This window comes from Ahaetulla prasina, chromosome 7, assembly GCF_028640845.1.
Source record: "Ahaetulla prasina isolate Xishuangbanna chromosome 7, ASM2864084v1, whole genome shotgun sequence".
Lineage (NCBI taxonomy): Eukaryota > Metazoa > Chordata > Lepidosauria > Squamata > Colubridae > Ahaetulla > Ahaetulla prasina.
Window position 1 is genome coordinate 81,024,111 of NC_080545.1, and position 23,009 is coordinate 81,047,119.

The 23,009-nt window shown below is 38.3% G+C and overlaps 2 protein-coding genes across 9 annotated transcripts in view; one reads left to right on the forward strand and one right to left on the reverse strand.

Annotated features, from left to right (window-relative positions):
* DNM1L (dynamin 1 like) overlaps window positions 1-10,391 on the reverse strand; it is a 48,705-nt gene extending 38,314 nt beyond the window's left edge. For 2 of the 4 annotated variants that reach the window (XM_058191582.1, XM_058191583.1), the window contains exon 1: window positions 10,101-10,390. In XM_058191582.1, the coding sequence (XP_058047565.1) occupies window positions 10,101-10,202 (102 nt within the window). In that variant the 5' untranslated portion in view covers window positions 10,203-10,390. Of the gene's footprint in view, window positions 1-10,100 lie in introns of all 4 variants that reach the window. The other 2 variants (XM_058191581.1, XM_058191584.1) reach the window with 2 other exon arrangements.
* Window positions 10,392-10,419: 28 nt separating this feature from the next.
* The window catches only part of DHX58 (DExH-box helicase 58), a 39,113-nt gene continuing 26,523 nt past the window's right edge, over window positions 10,420-23,009 (forward strand). The window contains exons 1-3 of one of the 5 annotated variants that reach the window (XM_058191588.1): window positions 10,420-10,514; window positions 21,349-21,535; window positions 21,890-22,091. In XM_058191588.1, coding sequence (XP_058047571.1) covers window positions 21,368-21,535; window positions 21,890-22,091 — 370 coding nt within the window. In that variant the 5' untranslated portion in view covers window positions 10,420-10,514; window positions 21,349-21,367. Of the gene's footprint in view, window positions 10,545-18,325; window positions 18,344-18,374; window positions 18,544-21,348; window positions 21,536-21,889; window positions 22,092-23,009 lie in introns of those variants that run through there. The other 4 variants (XM_058191587.1, XM_058191589.1, XM_058191586.1 and 1 more) reach the window with 4 other exon arrangements.

A 23,009-nucleotide genomic window follows, 5' to 3' on the forward strand; every position in this document is an offset into this window, starting at 1 on the left:
ACAACTTCCCTACTGCTATCAGTAGGGAATACCTAAAGAGTGATACCTAAATATTATTCTACTAGTGGTGGGTTTCAATATATTTTTTTACTACTGGTTCTATGGGTGTGGCTTGCTGGGCGTGGCATGGCTTGGTGGGTGTGGCTTGCTGGGCATGGCAGGGGAAGGATACTGCAAAATCCCCATTTCCTCCCAATCAGCTGGGAGGCAGAGAATAGATGGGGGTGGGGCCAGTCAGAATTTTTACTACTGGTTCTCCAAACTACTCAAAATTTCCATTACTAATTTTCCAGAACTGGTCAGAACCTGCTGACTCTAACCTGGACCTGCAATGAGAAGATGACTTGCAAAGTTTGAGCCATGTTTAGGCATTCTAGTTACAGAAAAGTAACACATTAAAAATATAATTCCTTGAAGTAAACTTCCCCTTAAATATTCGTTTTAAATTTTGAATTTTTACTTCACTCGCAACTAGGTAAAAAAGAACATTTGGAATTAAAGTCACTACTCCACCATATAAAGAGTCTTTTAGGTAGATCGCCTTAAGCAGCATGAATCGATAAACCATTCTTTCATCAACCCCAAACAGTTATCAACAAAACCAGTTTCAGAAAGCAGATTTCACAATTAGTAAGGAAACCATACCAGGAAGAAAGAGAAAGCAGAAGTCACGTTCTTGTAGTATAGCCACTTGTAGTATTGACAGTGAGATGAGAAGAACATTAATTTAATAAGTAATAAACTAAATAAATATTTGTGTTTAATATTTGTGCTTAACAAATGAAAAACAAAGCAAAGCTTATGTGGCCCTGCAGTATAATATTAAATACAATTTAACTGCATCCATTGCAAATTTCTTCATTCAGTATTCTTTAGGATGTAAACAATCAACAACTAATTAGTGTCAGATTCATTTATCTGTTCTTTCTTAATACATAGACCAGAGCAGGAACAAAGCTATCTTGCAGAGAGTAGATAATAGACAGAAATAAGAAATTTCTTCTGCCTAAGAAATAAAGAGTAGCCATGTTGATCCGTTGCAGGAAAAAAAAATCCATCTATATTGGGACACAGGATTTATGGACTGCAAGCCAGTTGGATTAGATAAATGATGTCTAACCCTGAGACAAAAATATAGGACTATCAGAGACTAGGTGGTGATGCGACTGAGAGAAATTGGTCTCAAAAAGCAAATGCACTTTTTTAATAGTGATTATTCATTAAAATTGCTAAGTGGTATACCAGTTATTATTGTGATTTGCTGGTTAATCTAAGTCAGGGGTGTCAAATGCGCGGCCCGTGGGACGCATGCGTCATGTACTGGCCACGGCCACGCCCAGTTTAGCGAAGGGGGGCAAGCTGTGATATGTTACATGACAATGCAAGTTTCATACCTGATCTAAGTACATTACAAAGAAAATTTAAATCCAGATTCAAGGTACAATAGTGCTATCAATTCAGCTCCAATTCCACTTTAAATTTTCTGTTAAAGAATTACTACCTTTATGTCATAGAATGATAAACAGGTCACAGAACAGAGTTGGAGGAAGCATTTACGCCATCAGATTCAAACAGCAGCGGGACTCATATGAAAGCATCCCTGACAGATAGCTGTGTAGCCTCACCTGAACACCTGTATGTACTGAATAGAAGACTATGACCTCTCTGGGTAATTTGTTTTATTGTCAAATCACACTTATCTGTTAAGAACTTACTTTAACCTTCAATAAGACATTATCTTAAATCCATTATTGGTATTCTTTACTCAATTACCCAAATTGGGCTGGATTTTTGTCACTAACTGAAACAGTCATTAAGCAAAACATCACATAACCAAGCTACTCAGCAATGGCAATTCCAGTAGTCCCGGTTGCAGTCATTAGGCAAAGACTATGCCATTGTTGGACAACGATCTCATGTTTCTCCTGCCCTGCGTGAATTGCTGGCAATCATACTCTATTAGCACTATGAAGCAGTATATAAGTCTAAGTGCTATTGCTATTACAATACCAGGGTTCAATATTTTGAACCCTGAAATAAGCACTTGGCCTTATTGCCATGTGCTCAAAAGCCCTATTGGGTTTATTATCAGAGGATGTCTTATTTTGGGGGAAACAGGGTAGAAAGTGCCTTATAAAAGATAAATGCGCCAAATCTGGCTAGCCAAGAAAAGCAGTTCAGTAAAAAGATACTGTAACCTTCTGTACAAATTTCCGTTCACAGAATGATACTGGCCCGAGAGAACATTGTGAAAGTAGCCTACTTGCTTACCAGCCCTTCATGCCTTTATTATGGGTGATTTCCAGTTAAGCTTGCCTCCAGTACATTCCCAGGCAACCCCAGCTCAGAGCAACCACACACACCCTTCTTTTCAATTAGCAAAACTATCATCCAATATTTATTTACCAAACATCAGTGAACATTTAAAATGTTAACTGGCACGCCTGAAGTAAAAGACAGGCCAGAGCAGAGAAAGATACTAATAGCAAACAATAGTTTACATTAAGTACAGTATACCGTAGTAGAACACGGGTGTCTCGCAGCATCATGTTGCCATCACGTGACGTTTCACATTTTCCCCCTTCGTGGAGCTGGGATGGGTGTGGCCTGCAAGTGACACATTCGGCCCGCAGGCCGTCAGTTTGACATCCCCTATACTTGTGTAGAACAAGTATAGAACTTTCTAGAGTCACTGGAAACAGTGCTATTGGTAATTAGCACATATAATCCAAAGACTTGGGTTATTCCAATCTTAACCCTTTTAGGAGAACAGCATGTGAACCCTCTCCTTCTCTGTACATTGAAGAAATAATTTGCTGGATGGAGATGATGTAACCAGCAATGACACAGGCACATTTCTATGAGGGAGAGAGAGACTCTGGGTAATAAACAAAGTGGAAAATCCCGCAGTCCTTCCCTGCCCTGTATAAATGAAGCTAGATTTCTATATAGATTTCCCCCAGGGCTGCGCCAACTTCCCGACCTCCGAACTTTCCGCCGCGAGCTTAAGACACATCTATTTATTTGCGCAGGGCTAGCCTAGGGTTTTTAGTTTTAAATTTAGTTTTAATGGGGTTTTATACTATTTTAGTGATATTTTAATTTCGGCCTAATTAATAAGTTTTTCAATTGTTGTTTTTATTTGTATTATTCTTATGTTTTTATTTGGCTGTACGCCGCCCTGAGTCCTTCGGGAGATAGGGCGGTATAAAAATTCAAATAAATAAATAAATAAATAAATAAATATACAATTTTCTTGTAATCTGCAGCATTAATTTAAAACTTATTTAATATCTTCTCAGACAACAAACAAATCTCTATTTGTAAAAAAAAATGATGCTACCTGGAACATTGTATTTTCTTTCTTTTTTTAAATAATTAAGCTTAATGTTGTTTTTCTTATGTGAGATTGGTCTATTTCCAATAAAGGGAAGGAAAACAGGAACCTTTGGACATTATGCATCGCAAGACCAGGAAACCATTTTATGAAAAATATTTCAACTATTGTATTGTTTTCTTGATCTAGATAGGGAGCACAAGGTATGAGACTTTGGTAACGTATTAAATTTAGGGTGTAAACAGAAGGTGTGGTATCCTCTGTGTGATTAATTTTGTCAATCAAAATGTAGCCTTTTTCAACTATGTCTTTCATATGCGCTGGGTTACAACTTCACCTGTGTTGGAGGATTACAACTTCCATCATCCTAATTAGCATGCTTGAACTAATATAAGCAAATACTGGAGTCAGAAAATTGTAATAAGCCAAGGTTCTCCTTCAGGATGCATGAATAGGAAGAGAAAGGAATATTAGGTATGTTAGCCACCTTGAGTTATTTATCAAAATAATAAAGACAAGAAATAAATGTGATAACACAGTTCCCATTTGATTACAATACATACTTCAATCATTGATTTAAACTATTTTCCATTCTGTAATACACTACACAAATTATCTGAATAAACACATATCATAATTAATTCAAATAACTGACATATATTGCTTTGCATTTCAGTTTTTAAAGGGCAACTGATATAACATTAAAAGATTTCAATGGATTTGGTTTTCTCCATGCATACATAAGGAGCCCAAACAAGATCCCTTCATTAAAACTATGAGCTACAGTGTGTTTGATATTTGAATTAAGTTGCTGCCATTTTTCTGTCAGTAATTGATTATTAAATTATACTAAGACTACAACATTTTATACACTGGCATACACTTATTAACAAGTGTATGCCAACAAAATTTTTGTTTTTGATGAAATAAAGTACTTTTTTAAAATATTCATTTTTAGCTACCCTTTTTTCTTTATTTTAGCCTTTGCTGACTTTCTAGTTCATTTTATGTCAACACACACACAGAAAACCTATACAGTATCTACCCCTAATGCAATGGAAGCCATATTTCTTTGGCCTTTAGCTATTTATAAATGTATTTGGCAAAGGTCTATGGAGAAAGAAATAAGAAAAAGAACTAAAACACATAAAGGGAAACCCTCAGAACTTGTGGCTATCCCAAGTGGGCCTTCATAAAATCTCAAAAAAGGCCCTACAGGAGCTCCTCCATAACAGACAACAAAGAGAACAATAAACGAAACAATGTTGTCATTCCATATGCTGCAGGAATATTGGAAAAGCTCAGGAGGATCTTCTGCCAACACAAGATACGTGCATATTTCAAACCCAAGAATACACTAAGGCAGAAGCTTGTCCACCCAAAGGATAAAACACCCAGACACAAACTGAGCAACATGGTATATGCAGTACAATGCAGTGAGCCATGTGCAGATCTGTACATTGGGGAAACAAAACAACCACTTCATAAACACATGGCACAACACAGGAGAACAAACGCATCAGGACTAGATTCAGCAGTCCATCTGCATTTAAAAGACAAAGGCCACTCTTTTGAAGACAGAAAAGTCCACATTTTGGACAGAGAGGACCACTGGTTTGAAAGAGGGGTCAAAGAGGTCATCTATGTCAAAATTGAACAGCCCTCTCTCAACAGAGGGGGAGGAATACGACATCATCTATCTCCAATCTACAACACAGTCCTTTCAGCAGCTCCAAGAAGACTCCACACCCAATTGCACCACTCAGGTGATCTTGATGACACAGATAAACCTCCAAGTGGCCTTAACTACTCACTAAAAGAATGCAAATGATCAGCTGTCTGCAAGGAGTATAAATCTTTTTATTCCACATCTAGTAAGAGCTGAAGAAGCTTCTTGGATGAGAAGTGAAATGTTGTTGAAGAAAACCAGAAAGTTCAGTTGCCTCGTGAAAAAGCACCTGTGGGATATTTGGCAAAGGATTAAAAGTGCCTCACCCAGCTAAAATTATATCTCAGAGGCCTATAAATCCTATTCCTAATTTTACTTTATAAGATTAGAAGATAAGGCGGGCTTTCCTATTTATATAGGCACAAATAGTGCCATGCTTTTCTAACAATGGTAGAAATTTCTCAATAAAGGCCAATATTATCTTGCTGGAAATTATTTATTGAATAAACTATCTGTCTCCAATCTGGTCATATCTAAATGTATTCAACTTCAATCTCCAAAATGTATAGGCTGCTCAGCTGGGGACACTTCTGATTACTTTCTGGTATATTTGGGGAAATCAACTTTTGGATCCAGGTTACTACTATACTTGCCACACATTTTATGAACAGCCTTTATAACAAGTTCATAAAACTGATAGAACCTAGCCAATCTTCAGTTATCTAGAAAAAGCTTGGCAGAATTGGACTTGGTAAGATCTAGGATGGAAAATAACCAAGATTATCCAGGCTCCAGAACCAACTAAAAGGCAGGGGGGAAAGATGCAGAAGATGGCAATGGCAAAATATTTAGAAGCTCTTGCACCCAAATTATATCAATCTGTAGGCCTCTGGTGGCTTAACGGACTAAGACAGTCTGTTATTAACACAGCTGCTTGCAATTACTGCAAGTTAAAGTCCCACCAGGCCCAAGGTTGACTCAGCCTTCCATCCTTTATAAGGTAGGTAAAATGAGGACCCAGATTGTTGGGGGCAATAAGTTGACTTTGTATATAATATACAAATGGATGAAGACTATTGCTTAACACAGTGTAAGCCGCCCTGAGTCTTCGGAGAAGGGTGGGATATAAATAAAAATAAAAAAAATTACAGGTGGGGTTTTTTTGTTTTGATAATACAGTAAGACTGAATGGAAGAAAGCAAGAAACCAAGTACTGACACCAATATATGGTGGCAGAAAAGGATGACAAGACAAACCAACGATAAGAGGAATCAAATTTAAGAGTTCATCTGATTCTGACTGGAATGCAGATCAGGATGCAGGCCCTAGAAGACAAGAGAAAAAACAAGGCAACTGAAGACCTGTATTTTATGATATGCTTCGGATACATTTATTTATTCATTAAATGTATATCCTACAGTTAAAATGTGTTTCCATTGAATTAAATCTCACATATCCAATTATATCCAGGGTGGAATTTACATTCAGCCCTACAACTCCAATAATGCTCATTATTCACAACTGATGATAGGGCTTCTGGGAAATGTGACTTAGCAGAGCTACCATGGCATGAAATTATCAGCAATAATTTCTTTAAAAAGGTATATTAATCAAATATATTTATATGCACATAAACTAGTTTTCCACTTAGAATATATAACAGAACCCAAAATCTTTGCTATACGGTGTGTACAATATAATGCATTGTTATGTTGTTATTTTATTTTATTTTATTTTGATAATTTATATTGCCCTCTACTCACTCACAATGACTCAAGGCGACTGACAGGAAATAAAAACGCAATATAAAAGAAATATAAAATTAAAATAATAAAACAATCCCTCACTCTGGCGACAACACACACTTGTACCAGCCATTTAATGGTATCCATCCTGCTATGGGTTCCCAATGCCCACTGGCAGAACCACATCTTCAGGGCCTTCTGAAAGAGTGTCAGCGGGAGCCAATCTAATTTCCAGAGGGATGATGTTCCAGAGGGAGGGAGACACCACGGAGAAGACCCTTCTTCTGGGTCATGCCAGACGTATTTCCTTAGGAACAGGACCACAACATTCCTTGCCTCTCCATTATAGTGGGTCAGGTGGATGTGATCGGCAAGAGAGGGTCCATCAGATAACCTAATCCCAAGCCTAATATTCCAGTTATCATAGTTCTACAACAATGGAATGTCCAAGATGCCTGGCTTATGCATTTTGGGAAATAGCTGGAAATTGCCTAATGGAAGATCCTAGGATATCTTCATGTAGGTGCAGTCTTGTATGTTTCATCACATTGCCTAATTCTCTTTGGTATGAAGCTGTGGAATATGATGAAAGGTGTTAGTTGGTAGACTACTGCGTTGGAAAGTTGTCTTCCTTTACATAGTCCACCATAGCGGACAACCATCCCATCTTTGTCAGCTTCTCTGAGGTGATATAATTGATATATTTGAAACCTTAAATGGCATCTTGTGCTACTCTGCTAAGAATGTTGTACAAGGTGAGTTATTTACTGGTAATTGATGAAAGCATTCAATGTAGAAGTGCAGAAAGTTGGAGAAAGGTAAAGGAAAAGGTAAAGGAAGATAGATGGCAGCAATAACAGGGCTGTATATTTATTCTGGATGCTTTCATCAGTTTTTACTGTCTAAAAATATTTTCAATGTTTTAACTGTAATATATTTTTGAACAGTAAGCAACCCAGAATCATTGATTGAAATGGGCAGCTATAGAAACTGATTGATTGATTGGAATGAATGAATGAGCAAGAAAACTACCAAAGGGCTATACCAAGACAAGTCAAGGTAGGTATGAATCTAGACAGTTTCTGGGAGAGGAAGACTGAGCTGTTCAAACTTTCTCTGTACAAGTTTAGCTGCGACAGACCAATATCTCAGTAAATTTAGTCCTGAATTTACTATAAAAAAAATCTCTTACATTGAAATGCTCTAAACTGTTTTTTTCTCCTGAAAAAAATGACACATTACAATATACTTCTCATAAAGCCTGTACACATGCTATGAAAAAACTCAGATTGTTATTATGTACATAGATCTCTTCTCTATGAGATTCCAGCTTTTTTTTTAAAAAAAAATCAAGTTTCTTGTCTTTATAGGTACAAAGTTATGCTGGAAGGAATTTAAGTGATACCAATTGGAAGTTACAGATAAGGCCAAATGAAAATGGCAGTCACTGGAATATATTATTCTTCTTCTCCAGAACTAGCACACGTAGCAAAAAAGTGAAATAGTTTATAAACAATTATATTTTAAATTATGCACATATGTGCGAGGGGAACCTTTTCCTTTTTAATATGAATCTGTTAACTGAAATACTCTATTTTTTTTCCTGGCAAATGCTATCTATGTATATGATCCTTTGTCAGTTTGTTTTTATATTTATAAATTTTATATTTCTGTATATATTAAAATGTAGAGGACAGGAAGGTCGCGATGGGTCACACACGACTTGGCAGCTAACAACAACCTATATTAAAATGTAAGCTGCCTAGCGTCACTTTAGACAAGGTTGAGTGACAACTAAATTTAATAAAGAAATGTATTAACCTTCTGATTTTCATATTCTCTATTATACTCTCTATAATATTTTCACAATATTATAGCCCTGAATTCTTACCACTAAGATCTGATCTCTTGTGGTTTCTAAAGTTTTAACTCTTATTTATCAATCATAATTTATACATATTTTCCTCTGAAGAACAGGGTGTGGCGTTTATATTTTCCCTAGTTACTCACCTCTGCAAGCAACTGACAGAATAATCGCTGTTTACAGCATCCCCTAATTGTTCTCTGAATAAAATATTTCTCATTATCACTTCCAAATCTCTCCATAGCACCTAAATACTGTCTATATAAGAATGCATGTGTTTACAATGTGCATTTCCTTGTTTATAAAGTGACAGCATACAAACCTATTTAACACAGTTGTTGCAAGCATAGTAGTTCATGCATAGTAGTTCCAGACAGCATATACTATGCCAGACACAAAAGGCCTACAAACTTCTCTTAGTATATAGGCATCTTCTCTCATCCAGTTTAAATGTTAGTTACCGTAAACGGTTTAACAAACTTGACTAATCCCATCCTTAGGATTTAACAAGCAAAACAAATCACCAGAGGCCTTTTGATAACCTTAAAATATAGCCTTAATACAGCTTTCCCTAAAGTGGTCGGTATCAACCCCCAAGGACTGCTGACACTATCCAAGGGGTTACTGTTATTATTGTTAGTAACGGTGCTATTCAAATAGAATTTGTTTAATTTTTTTCATACAATGTTTGGGAATCGATGAACAATCTGAAGGGTTCAATGAGCTGAAGAGTTGGGAGGACTCCTGATTTTAAGGTGCTATCCCCAAAATTGATATTGCCTATTTGCAGCTTTCAGGATGCCAGGCCTGTTGTGCTCCCATTAATTTGCTAGCAAAGGGGGGAATTATTAATTATTAAGTCAGGACTGGAAAGAGTCTCTCCGCATGGCTTCTTTCATTCTGGGAGGGGAATAACAACGGGGTTCCAAAAAAAGAAAAGAAAAGGGTGTTTATGTCAATGCAGCTCTTAATATCACTAAATAAACACATCCCGACCGCTTAACTTATTTATATAAAACTTAACCAGGCTACACCTCAAGAAGCCTCTCTAAATACTTCCAATGCAATTACAATAAAGCTCACTTCCAGTCTCCTACCACTGGAAGGCTGCCCATGCTAATCACAACTGCAACAGCCATAAATGCATTTTTACAATTATTATTTTTTTGCACACCTGCCAGTCTGGCTGGGAGTTGGGCGGCATATACATTTAGAGTATGAGAAATAACAACCACCACCACAACTAAAACAACCCCCCCAACACGTTGCAAGACCCGCATTGGCCAGCCAATATTTCCTTCCCTCTCAAACCCCCCCTCCACCTCCAAGAACAGGAAGGAAACCCATCTCTCCAGCACCCGCATCTCATACTGAAACGCCCCGCTCTCCCCCGCCCCAGCCCCGGCTGGAGGGCTCCCCCAAGGGCATCTGTTCGCCTCCAGCCCGGGCGGAGGTCACCCCTGGCTCAGGCCCCGCCTGCCTCACCTGCGTCCCGACCACCACGATCTGCGGCAACTGGATGATATCGGCGCCCACCGTGTTGAAGACGTCCTGCAGCTTGTTAATGACCGGGATCAGCGCCTCCATGGCGGGAAAGAAGGGCGCGGACAGTCCCGCAGAGCAGCAATGAATGGACGGGGAAGGAAGGGAGAGAGAGAGAGAGAGAGAGAGGAGAAGGAGCCAGGGAAGGGCGCTCGCTCCGCCACCTTCCCCGGCCGCCAATACAGACACGCGCGCACCCGCGCGCTTCCCCCCCACCGCCAAAAGGCGCCTGCGCGCGCTTCTCCCGTCTCCAGATGGGAACCGGCGTCAGCGCAAAGCATGACGGGTATTGTAGTAGGATACTTCCCCGGGGCGGAAAAACTGCCGGAGGTTCGTCACGTGCTGGAACACTTCGGGGTGTGTATGTCTCTGTCCATCCCGCTTGTGGTTAGTTCACTGGGTGTACTTATTTTAAATTAGGGGGTGGGCGGGGGGAGGTCAGTCAGTCTGTCTGTCTGTCAAGGAGAAATAATGTTTTCAGAACTCTTTGGTTTTGGCTTTGCTCTCTATAACTACTGCGGCTTAGTTAAAAAAATAAAAATTATTCTAAGTGTATTCTAATCGTTTTGCTGGTATATTTTCAAAATCGAAACATCAAACGTCAAAATTGACGTTTACGTTTTTTTAATTGGGTATTTCCCTCAAGCCACAAACAATTACCTTATTTTCCCTAGACACATGGCTTGAATAGAATTGAATTGAATTGAATTGAATTGAATTTATTTGTCACAACAGTATATATAAGCATAAGCATGAAATAACTATACGATATATAAGCATAAATATAATCATAACTATGTAATTGAATACAGTCAAAGGAAACATTAGGACAGGAATGGTAGGCACGTTGGTGCTCTTATGCACGTCCCTTTGAATTGAATTGAATTTGACTTGAATTGACTTGAATTGTTTATTGGCCAAGTGTGATTGGACACAGAAGGAATTTGTTTTTGGTGTATATGCTCTCAGTGTACAAAAGGACAATAAAATACATTCATCAAGAATAAAAAAAAATACAAAACATAGTGATAGTCAAGGTTACGGGACCGCCTGCTGCCACCGGTGGCCTCCCATCGACCAGTGCGCTCCCATAGAGAGGGTCTCCTCAGGATGCCGTCAGCCAGACAATGTCTGCAGGCGACCCCCAGGAGGAGGGCCTTCTCTGTGGGGGGCCCAGCCCTCTGGAACGAACTACCTCCAACGTTGCGCCAACTCTGACCTCCGAGCCTTCCAGCATGAGCTGAAGACTCTTTTATTTCATCGAGCAGGACTTGCCTAATAGTTTTTAATAGTTTTAATTAGTTTTTTAATGGGTTTTAGCAAATTTTTACATTTCGGCCAATTTAAATTAGTTTTTTAAAATTGCTCTTAACATTTGTAGTTTGCTTTTACTTGGCTGTAAACCGCTCTGAGTCCTTCGGGAGAAGGGCAGTATAAAAGTTGAAATAATAAATAAATAAAATAATAAGCTATCAAATCGTAATAGGAAACAAATAAAAACAATATAATTAAAAGATACAATCAACATGGTTATAGTAATAAATGGGAAGAGGGAGAGACTAGTAAGGAAGAGAAGAATAATAGTAATACAGTCATAGTAAATTATTTGACAGTGTTGTGGGAATTAGTTGTTAAGCAGAGTGATGGCATTTGGGAAAACACTGTCCTTGTGTCTAGTTGTTTTGGTGTGCAGTGCCCTATAGCGCCTTTTTGAGGATAGAAGTTGAAACAATTTATGTTCAGGATGTGAGGGATCTGTAGATATTTTCACAAAAAAATTGAATAATACAGCTGTTTTGTAAGCTTCATTTATTCCATTAATCAAGATCTATCTGTATTGAAGATTTACAGTACATTCAGAAAGTATGAAACTCATGAAAGTCCTGAAGACACTTCTTGGATGAGAAGCGAAACGTCTTCAAAGAAAAATTGGAAAGTCCAGTTGCCTCTTGAAGAAGCACTTTGGGGCAACCATGATCTCTGGATGATTGAGATCTCCATAGATCCATAGAAAGCCCCCTTAGTGTTTGTTCCTCTGAGAGTCCTTCAGGTGCTTTTTTGCAAGTGGACTTTCATGTGTTTTGCACAGAGGAGTGGCTTCATCTAACCATAAAGCCCAGATCGGTGGAGGGCTGCAGTAAAGGGAACTCTGTCCCATCTCCACACAGGATCTCTGGAGCACAGTCAGAGTGACTATTGTGTTCTTGGTCCCTTCTCTTTCTCCCCCATTCCTCAGTTTGACCAGGCAACCAGCTCTTGGAAGAGTCCTAGTTACGCCAAACTTCTTCCATTTGAGAATTATGGAGGCCACTGTGCTCTTAGGAACCTTCAATGCAGCAGAAATTTTTACGGTATCTTCCCCAGATCTGTGTCTTGCAATAATCCTGTCTTGGAGCTTTGCAGACAGTTTCTTTGACCTCATGGCTTTTGTTCTGCTACAGTACGGATTGTCAGATGTGGCACCTTCTATGGAAAGGTGATGTGTGCCATTCCAAATCATGTCCAATCCATTTAATTTAACATAGGCTGACTCCATTCAAGATGTAGAAATGTCAGCAATGATCAAGGGAAATGGGAGGCCCCAGAGCTAAATTTCATGTGTTGTTGCAAAGGGTTTGAATAATTTAGGCACATATGATTATTTCAGAGTTTTTTTTCTTTTTTATAAATTTATAGAATCTAAGATTCTGTTTTCACTTTGTCATTATGAGATACTGAATGTGGATTTGTGGCCCTCAGTTCAGATCTGAGCCTGATGCTGAGGCCAATGAAGGACACTAGACAGGAGGTGCAGGTTTTCTTTCCTTTTATTGGAACGTTCCAAGAAAAGGGCTCCTGGCCAAAATGCCAAGAGCCCAAAACAAAGGATTAAGAAAGCTTTATACAATTTCACTAAAGCAGAAGGTGGGACAAGGCAGGATAATAAGAAATATAACATAACATAACATAACATAACATAACATAACATAACATAACATAACATAACATAACATAACAACAGAGTTGGAAGGGACCTTGGAGGTCTTCTAGTCCAACCCCCTGCCCAGGCAGGAAACTCTATACCATTTCACATAAATGGTTATCCAACATTTTCTTAAAAATTTCCAGTGTTGGAGCATTCACAACTTCTGGAGGCAAGTTGTTCCACTTATTAATTGTTTTAACTGTCAGGAAATTTCTCCTTAGTTTTAAGTTGCTTCTCTCTTTGATGAGTTTCCATCCATTGCTTCTTGTCCTACCTTCAGGTGCTTTGGAGAATAGTTTGACTCCCTCTTCTTTGTGGCAATCCCTGAGATACTGGAACACTGCTATCATGTCTCCCCTAGTCCTTCTTTTCATTAAACTAAACATACCGAGTTCCTGCAACCCTTCATCTGATAAACCGTTCATCTAATAAACATGTTAGTAATGATCTAACAATATGTTCTATTGGTCTCTAGCCGTCCCTATTCCTAAAAGTTGGCTAATGAATGCTCCAGGAGTTATCTAATGCACCTTCTATTTGCTCCAGGCCATCTCTACTCCTAACTTTTAGCTTAGCTATGCAGGATGTCTAACTCTTTGTTACTGTTATCAGTCCTCTAATCACCTAGAATTGCTACAAATGTTACACATGCATATTGTCTGTGAATAAGCATATTCTTTGTTCTTGGCAGACAGACTCCACAATTACAGGCTTCCCGGTCTCCTTTCAAGTGTAGGCCACAACCTTGCTTCGTTTTAGCAGCCAGCCCATCAGATTAATGAGGGGGGGGGATGAATTTCAACAACTGTAGAATCAGGCTGCAGCACAACAAAATTGACAAAAGTGAAGGGGGTCTGAATACTTTCTGAATGCACTGTATGCTTCTCAGCACCTGAAGCTAAAGGACATAATTTCAAAAGTATTGTAGCGCCTATGTACTACTTGTAAATTTCCTGAAGTCACATACAGTACTTCAGTAGTGGGATTCAAAAAAATTTACTACTGGTTCTGTAGGCGTGGCATGTTGGGCGCGGCAGGGGAAGGATACTGTAAAATCTCCATTTCCACCCCACTCCTGAAGGATACTGTAAAATCTCCATTCCCACCCCAAAATCCCCATTTCCTCCTGATCAGCTCTGCCTCCGGAGGCAGAGAAGAGATGGGAGCCTGGTCAGTCAGAGGTGGTATTTACCGGTTCTCTGAATTACTCAAAATTTCTGCTACCGGTTCTCCAGAACTTGTCAGAACTTGCTGAATGCCACCTCTGCAGTACTTGATATATCAGAGCTGCATTCCAAGCAGCTGAGCCACTGCTTTGAGATCTCCACATATATTTCAGTTGTACTTGCTGCGCTGGATGTGTTTCAACAACAGTTCCATGTTGCCGTATGTTGCTTTCATGTGCACAGCATAGCCAGAAGTTCCTGAAGGAGTCTACTGTGTAAAAATAGAAGATTTATATAAAAAGGTACATGATAGGTTAAATTATTACAGGTTGCTTTTGTGATCGGCAGCCAAAATGTAAGATATACCCAAAAGTGTTCAGGTAGCAAAATCTTTATTATCCAATGATATTATAAAGAAGGAGAAAAGGAGTCCAAAGAAAATTATCAAGGAAGTTGATGATTTCATATTATAGTTTGACAATTAAAATGGTCAAATTTATATTGGAATGTTGAGGGAGACTACTGTTATTCAAAGCAGGCTTTACCAACTCTTGTGATACCAATAAGGATATAACGTTCATCGAAAGAAAGAGAAATGGCAGCAAATCTCCCATTTAAAAAAAATAAAAGCTTTCATACTCTATGCTAACTATCTCTGTACAGTTCCCACTGAAATTGAGAAAAACTAAGTAGCAATCTATATTATGGTAACAATTTGATAATAAGAACTCATAAGAATTGTATTTATGTTATTAAAAAGAGAAAGCTATTTTGTTCTTGCTGCAACACTATCCTTATTCCAAAATCCGCAGTACAATTAATTTTATGGCTTCATTTATTTTTATGGACCATTTGAAGGCAATGGCAAACTGCTTATTGCTGCTAAGAATACTGCAAGGAACCTTTAAAAGGAACTTTTTATATTTTATTAGATTCCTATCTTTTAAAAAAAAAATTAGAAGTATAAAAGAAGTTTGATAACTGAATACCCCCAAAAGAAATATTCTCATAGAAATTTCTTTCACCAAATAATTGAGAGGGATTAAGTTACACAAATTTCACAACTGGATTGTGATCACTTTCAAAAGCAGTTGGATTTTTCTTAGCCATAGCATCTATTGAATTATCAGACTCCTGCTCTCCCAAAAGGTCCTCATCACCTGGTTTCAAAGTTCTGACAGTTGGGCACCCCCCCTTGCAGTCACATGACCATGTTTTGGACATTCAGCCACTGGGCCACATTTACAATTGTTTGCAGTGCCCTGTGGTTATGTGACTGCAATTTACTATGGTTTTGCCAAAAGTTGCCATTTACTTCTAATTACAGCAAAAACTGGTCCATAGCAAACAATGCTATGTTGTAATTGCTGTACTCACTTAATGACCGCAATGGAAAAAAGTTGTAAAATTGGGTCAGTCAGATGATGACCAACTTCACGACAGCCACAACCTATAACCATAATTGCTAGGCTCAACTATGGTCATAAGTCAAGGACTAACTGTATCATAGCTGAACCATCACTGAATTAGCATGGATTAGAACTGAGTATCTTACTGAAAGTGTAAGGAAGCAACTTAACCCTAGAGATATTATTTGCCAATTAAATATCTGCAGTTTCCTAAAACAAATTCATGTAAACTTAAACTATTTAATGATAAATAAGATAAAAGTACTATATTGTGATAAAAGCATCAAAATTTACAAAAGCAGAGCAAGCTAAATATTGTAGCATAATAGTTTTAAATCATATTTGATGAAAAAAGTTGTAGTTCACAAATATATGCCTATTAATAAAATATATAGGTACAGCTTCCCTGATACAATGTCTATAATAGTTTTATCTGGCTGGCCATAAGTACATTTTAAAATATGAAGTAGACTTTAACTTCAATAGGATAGGGCATTTTGGACCCAAAGGTTTAAGTGGGTTTGTGTTTACACAACACCCCAATCCTTATATTCTGGTTTACAAACTGATTGACTAGGTTCACACAACATACTTAATTGCAAATTACATTTGTGTTTGCCATATGTAAACTCATCCATAGAAAATAGTTCCTTTTATTTCCCACAAACCTTCACAGTGAATTCTGACACCAATGGACGCATGGACAAAGCTTGTGACACTATGCTTTCCCAGTGTTGCTGATTAAACTTAAAGATGTGGGTATTTCTCAAAAGGACCAAAAATATTGCTCTACACAGGCAAACCCAAATAGAGGTTGAAAGAAACGTAATAGGCATTTGAACAGGAAATAAAACATTTAGTGTAATGAATGGAGTGAAACCTCATTCTAAAAGATTCAGGGCCAAAAGGGTTAAAGGAAAGCCAAACTTTAAACCTGCTAATCTAAGTCCTGTGCAGAAACAACCCTGGAAAGCCTCATGCTAAATTGCTAATCAAGAGCAAAGAAACTTCTTTAAAAACAGCTTTTAAAAAGGGAGGAGAACTCGCATCATTGTGTCTCTCTATGCCCCAGGAGGAAAGCACCTATTTATCTGCTACCTCTAAAGCCAGCTAAGGGGGGATCTGGAATTGTGGTTGCAGGAAACCAATAACAAAGGTGGGGATTAGATTCTTGATATTTTCAGAGAAATAGCCTGCATTCTGGCCTTTTAGCTTTTCTTGGTCTGTATATTCTTATCTGGAGGAAAAGTCACTGAGGTAAACCCTGCAGGCATCAATCTTTTATTTGTCTTTCTCTTTAACATTCACTTCTGGTTCCGTTCCAGAAGCTTGATCGGCATAATAAAATCTTACATTTCTTATTGAGCCAGCCTTCTCATGCTGATAGGGAATTTGGTTTTCATCATATGTCTTAGCTGCCATGCCTAAAAGTACAGATAGAAAACAGAGCAGGAGAGGGCTAAGTCAGGGCAGCAGCTGCCAAAAAAGCCAACACAGTTCTGGGCTGCATAAACAGAGGGAGAGAATCAAGATCACGTGAAGTGTTAATACCACTTTATAATGCCTTGGTAAGGCCACACTTGGAATACTACATTCAGTTTTGATCGCCATGATGTAAAAAAGATGTTGAGACTCTAGAAAGTGCAGAGAAGAGCAACAAAGAAGATTAGGGGACTGGGGGCTAAAACACATGAAGAACGGTTGCAGGAACTGGGTATGTCTAGTTTAATGAAAAGAAGGACTAGGGGAGACATGATAGCATTGTTCCAATATCTCAGGGGTTGCCACAAAGAAGAGGGAGTCGGGCTTTTCTCCAAAGCACCTGAGGGCAGAACAAGAAGCAATGGGTGGAAACTAATCAAGGAGAGAAGCAACTTAGAACTAAAGAGAAATTTCCTGACAGTCAGAACAATTAATCAGTGGAACAACTTGCCTCCAGAAGTTCCAACACTGGGAATTTTAAGAAGATGTTGGATAAATATAATTAGGGCAAAGAGGAACAAGAAAGCAGATGGTAGCCTATTTACCAATTAGCCTAGCTGCCTAGCATAGTAGTAGCAATTCTTCTTCCCACTTTGTATCCAGAAACTTAAGACAATGATCCCAGCATTCTTTCGTTCAGTTATTTCCTCACCACATCCCTGTGAGGTAGTGGGATACAACTAACTGACCAAAAATTGCTGTGTAACTTCCAGGGCTGAGGCTGGACTTGGATCATTCCTCCAGTCCTTGTACAGCACCCCAACTGCTTCATCATTGGGGCTCTTGGGAGTTGCAGACAGTAGAGGAAGAGAATGTTGTGGGGAGAGGATGTAGGGACCTCGTTATTGGAGCCTGGGATCCCTGCCCCCAACATCCCTCTGCTTTCCATGTGCAAATGGATAGTGCAATTAGCAATTCTCCTGAGAATAGTTTGATTTGAGGGTAAGTTGCACAAAGAGACAAATCACTCCTGTGCTTTTAAAAGTCATGATAGTTTAATTACTGACATTCAAAGAAGACAGGGTTTCTGTTTACACGTACTTCCTTTTTAAAAACAGGAAGAAAGTCAACCAGAACTTAATAAGGAAGAATCTACCAGATTCTTCTCGTTTGGGATTCAGTAGTATTGAGGGGGAAGTTGGGCAAAAGTTGAGTGTCTGGAAGGTAAGTGGTTTGCCAAGCCTATTTATGTGGCTGTTGAGATCCCCCTTGGCTGGAGCTCCACCATCTGAACACCGGAGCATTTTTGGTTTCGTTTCAAGCTCTCACTGGGCATAATAGAAAGCTATGCAAGAGAAAACTTTGTAAATGGGCTTCGTATGCAGAAGCCTTTTCTATTGCATTCAGGTCAGGCTATTGAAACGGTATGTATATAATTATGTATATAATTTGAGATGGTTTGCAGTGAATTGTTCATTCGCTTCTCGGCTGTAAATATTTTAATTGTTTACGGGTTATAATACATTGGGTTTCTTTGCATATCATGTTATTTCCATTTATGCTTAATATTAGATACAGCATTCTTAAAGTCACTGACAACTTTTTGGAATAATTTAAAAGACTTTGAAACTGATAGTTTTAGGAGGTATGGTAACATTGGGCTTGGGATGCTGCTAAGAGAATATTTTGAAAAACCTGAATGTAATATAATTCTGATATTAAGGACTGGATTCAAGAGATGTTTAATTTATTTAATTCAAAAAGGAAATGTTATCTGTTGGTCAAAAAAGGATGTAGTATGTTTTCCTTTTGCATAGATTTCATGACTTTTTACAATAATCGAGTATTACCATTTTTTCTTTAATTTCAATACTTTTAAATATTTAATCGATATGTGATATGTATTGATAGTTTGTAATTCCTTTTAGTTGTTTTTCTCTTTATTTTCATATATGTATGTGTGTGTGTGTGTGTGTGTATGTATGTGTGTGTGTATATATATATATATACATAATACATATTCACACACACACACACACACACACACACATTATACATTATATTATACTATGTGTGTGTCTGTGTATATATATATGCATATATATATATATATATATATATATATATATATATATATAGAGAGAGAGAGAGAGAGAGAGAGAGAGAGAGAGATTCTCTTCCCCCCTGCATGTAAAACTAGTTCAAATAGATAGATAGATAGATAGATAGATAGATAGATAGATAGATAGATAGATAGATAGATAGATAGATAGATAGATAGATAGATAGATAGATAGATAAGGTTTTTAAGGTAAATTTTTAAGGACCCTGACCAACATCTGTACATATATATGATTGTGTGCACATAAAATAAATAAAATTTTGATTTAAAGAAAGCTAAAGCATTATATAAACTTTTCCAAAGCAAAGTATTAACTTCTAATATCATGTTTATGTGCCAGCATGTCCCCAAAATGCTCCGAATACCCTGGGGGTTGGGGGGAATAAGAGCGTAGCTGTTAACTCAGTGCTCTGAAGTATGTCCACTTATTAAAACAAAAATAGAGCAACGTGGAAGAGAATATTTTGGGAGAGCAACTTATTACATTGCCTTTTAATTAAAGCCATACCCACCATGACAACTGTTCTGTTGAATGGTCACCCAAATATACTTCCAAAGTTCCAGAGTTAGCTCCATTATATATTTATTTATTTTATTTATTTATTTGCATTTATATCCCACCCTTCTCCGGAGACTCAGGGCGGCTTACACTATGTCAAGCAATAATAGTCTTCATCCATTTGTATATTATATACAAAGTCAACTTATTGCCCCCAACAATCTGGGTCCTCATTTTACCTACCTTATAAAGGATGGAAGGCTGAGTCAATCTTGGGCCTGGTGGGACTTGAACCTGCAGTAATTGCAGGCAGCTGCTGTTAATAACAGACTGCATTAGCAGCCTGAGCCACAGAGGCCCTTATATATGATGTATAACTGATATTGTTGATATATAAAGAACACTTTTGGTTTTCTGTTGAATAGTTCATGGATACTTTCCCTGTCAGTCACCAAAACTTTTAAAATTGACTTCTTAAGGCATTGATAACACAAGGCAACACCGAAACTCTTCAACTTACAGCCACAATTGAGACCAACATTTCTGTTGCTAAGCGAAACACTTGTTAAGTGAGTTTTGCTCCATTTTACAACCTTTCCTGCCACAGTTGTTAAGTGAATCACTGCAGTTGTTAATTTAGTAACAGGGTTCTGAAGTGTATCTGGTTTTCCCATTAACTTTGCTTGTCAGAAGGTTGCAAAAGGCGATCAGTTGACCCTGGGACATTGCAGCCAACATATAAATATGAGCTACTGGTAATTGCCAAGCGGTTGAATTTTGATCCCGTGACCAAGGAATGGTGCAATGGTCATAAGTGTGTGAAATGGTCACAAGTCACTTTTTTCAGTGCTGTTGTAACTTTGAATGATCACGAACAAACTGTTGTAAGTCGAAGACTGCCTGTACAGAAAGTGGAAAAATATAGGCATGAAAGTGTAATTCAGTAAATCAAAAGACAATGGAACTAGATGGTAAGATTTTCAAAACCAGCAAACCAAATACTTTATCCGAATAATAGGATATTTTTGGAAAGGTTGCTCCACCTTCAAGAACTGGTTTCTAACAGTTCTAGGCTGTCTGCCTACAGCAGGGGTAGTCAACCTTTTTATACCTACTGCCCACTTTTGTATCTCTGTTAGTAGTAAAATTTTCTAACTGCCAACCGGTTCCACAGTAAAACCATCTGTCTGAGATGATGTAGGTTTTCCTGCCTGGGCAGGGGGTTGGACTAGAAGGCCTCCAAGGTCCCTTCCAACTCTGTTGTTATTATTATTATTGTTGTCTGTGCATGACTGTCACGCATCGTGGACTGGGTTTGGGGGGGGATGCTGGCTACCAGCTCTGCTTGTCTGTTACAGCTGGGTGGTGTGGGGGGGAGATGCGCGAGCTATTCTGGGATGAGGCAGCAGAGATCTGAAGACCAGCTAGCCAATGGGAAGCATGCGCGCATGCACAGCAGAATTAAACTAGGGCGATGGCTAGTGTGCCCACAGAGGGCGCTGTGTGCCACCTCTTAGGCTCGCCATCACGGACTTAGAAGATTGGGCTGAATTGGTTTGGCTCATGCACACCTTCATTACTATTTTCCTTTCTTTCTTTCTTTTGTAGGTTTTCTAAACGTGATCCAATGGAACTGCGTGATTATCAGTGGGAGGTGATTGGGCCTGCTTTGGAAGGAAAGAATATAATCATATGTCTGCCAACAGGAGCTGGAAAGACTCGAGCAGCTGTCTATGTTTGCAAGAAGCACTTGGAGAGTCAAGATAAGAACAAGGTGGTTGTGATAGTCAACACAGTAAGTACCAGTATATAGAGGGTGGTGGAAAATCATTTTCCAAAATCCATGACTTCTTGGATTACAAACAGCTCAGAGAAGAAACGGTTTGGACCTCAAACAAGTAAAACACCTCTGTTAATTTTAAAAGCACCCCCTTTTCCAGGTTTTTGCACAAGTTAAAACAAAGGAGCAGCTTTTTTTGTCTTCAGGTACATGTACGTCTGAAGAAAAGGAGTTGCTTTAACAGAAAAGAATTGTTCTCTTTCCAGTTCAAAAACGCCTCTTTCAAAATATTTTGGAAACGTACGGAGCCCAATGGTGTCTGTTTTATCCCCTGGAAAATATTTCATTACAGCAACTTTGTCCTGGCAGGTACCTCTAGTTGACCAACATCTGAAGAATGAGTTCAGTTTCTTACAAAGTCAATTCCAAATTACATCTGTTTGTGGTGACAGCATCCAGAAGCTATTCTTCTCAGATATGGTAAAGAGCCACGACCTGATAATCTGCACAGCCCAAATCCTGTATAATGCCCTCAACAACCAAGAAGAGGAAATGCATGTTGAACTGACTGGTGAGTAGTCAATGGTAGGATAAGGGTAATAAGGGTACTGTAGTGCACAGAAATATAATGTCTGCCATAGCCTGGAGTTCGATTCTGATGGGGCCCAAGGTTGACTTAGCCTTCCAATCTTCTGAGGTCGATGAAATGAAGATCGAGATTGTTGAGGGCATATGCTGACATTTTATAGTACCCAGAGGGCGCTACACAGCACTATGGAGCAATATATAAGTCTAAATGCTATTGCTATTATTATTATTATTATTATTATTTATTTGATTTTTATACCGCCCTTCTCCCGAAGGACTCAGGGCGGTGTACAGGCAAGATAAAACCAACAATACAAATATACAGGTTAAAATACCATTTAAAAAACTTATTTAAAATTAGCCTGAAATTAAAATTACCGTAAACTAAAAACCCCGTTTAAAAATTAATAAAATTTCACATTAAAAAACCCACATTATTGCTGTAATGTGTGACTTATTATAAGTTTTGCTCACTGTTTTGAGCAAAATGTATTTAATCAAAATATATCTAATCACTTAATATAACAACCCATCAAAATATGCTCTTGTTTTGTAATTGCATAATAATTAAATACAAGCTCTCACACAATCTATATTCGGCATTCTACTGAATCGTCGTTAAGACTTTTCTACTCTAGAGACATGAAATTTAGTATCTGGACTGCAAGTAACAATCAAGTTATAAGGAGCTGCCCCAGATTCCTATTCCACAGCTAGATCACTTTATTTCTTGGAATACAGGTGGTCCTCAATTTATGACTACCATTGAGCCCAGAATATCCATTGTTAAGCAAGACAGTTGTCAAGTGAGTTTTGCAAGTGGTGACATGTAAAATTTGTTACTACCGGCTCTGTGAGTGTGGCTTGGTGGGGGTGGGGGTAATGTGACTGGGTGGTCGTG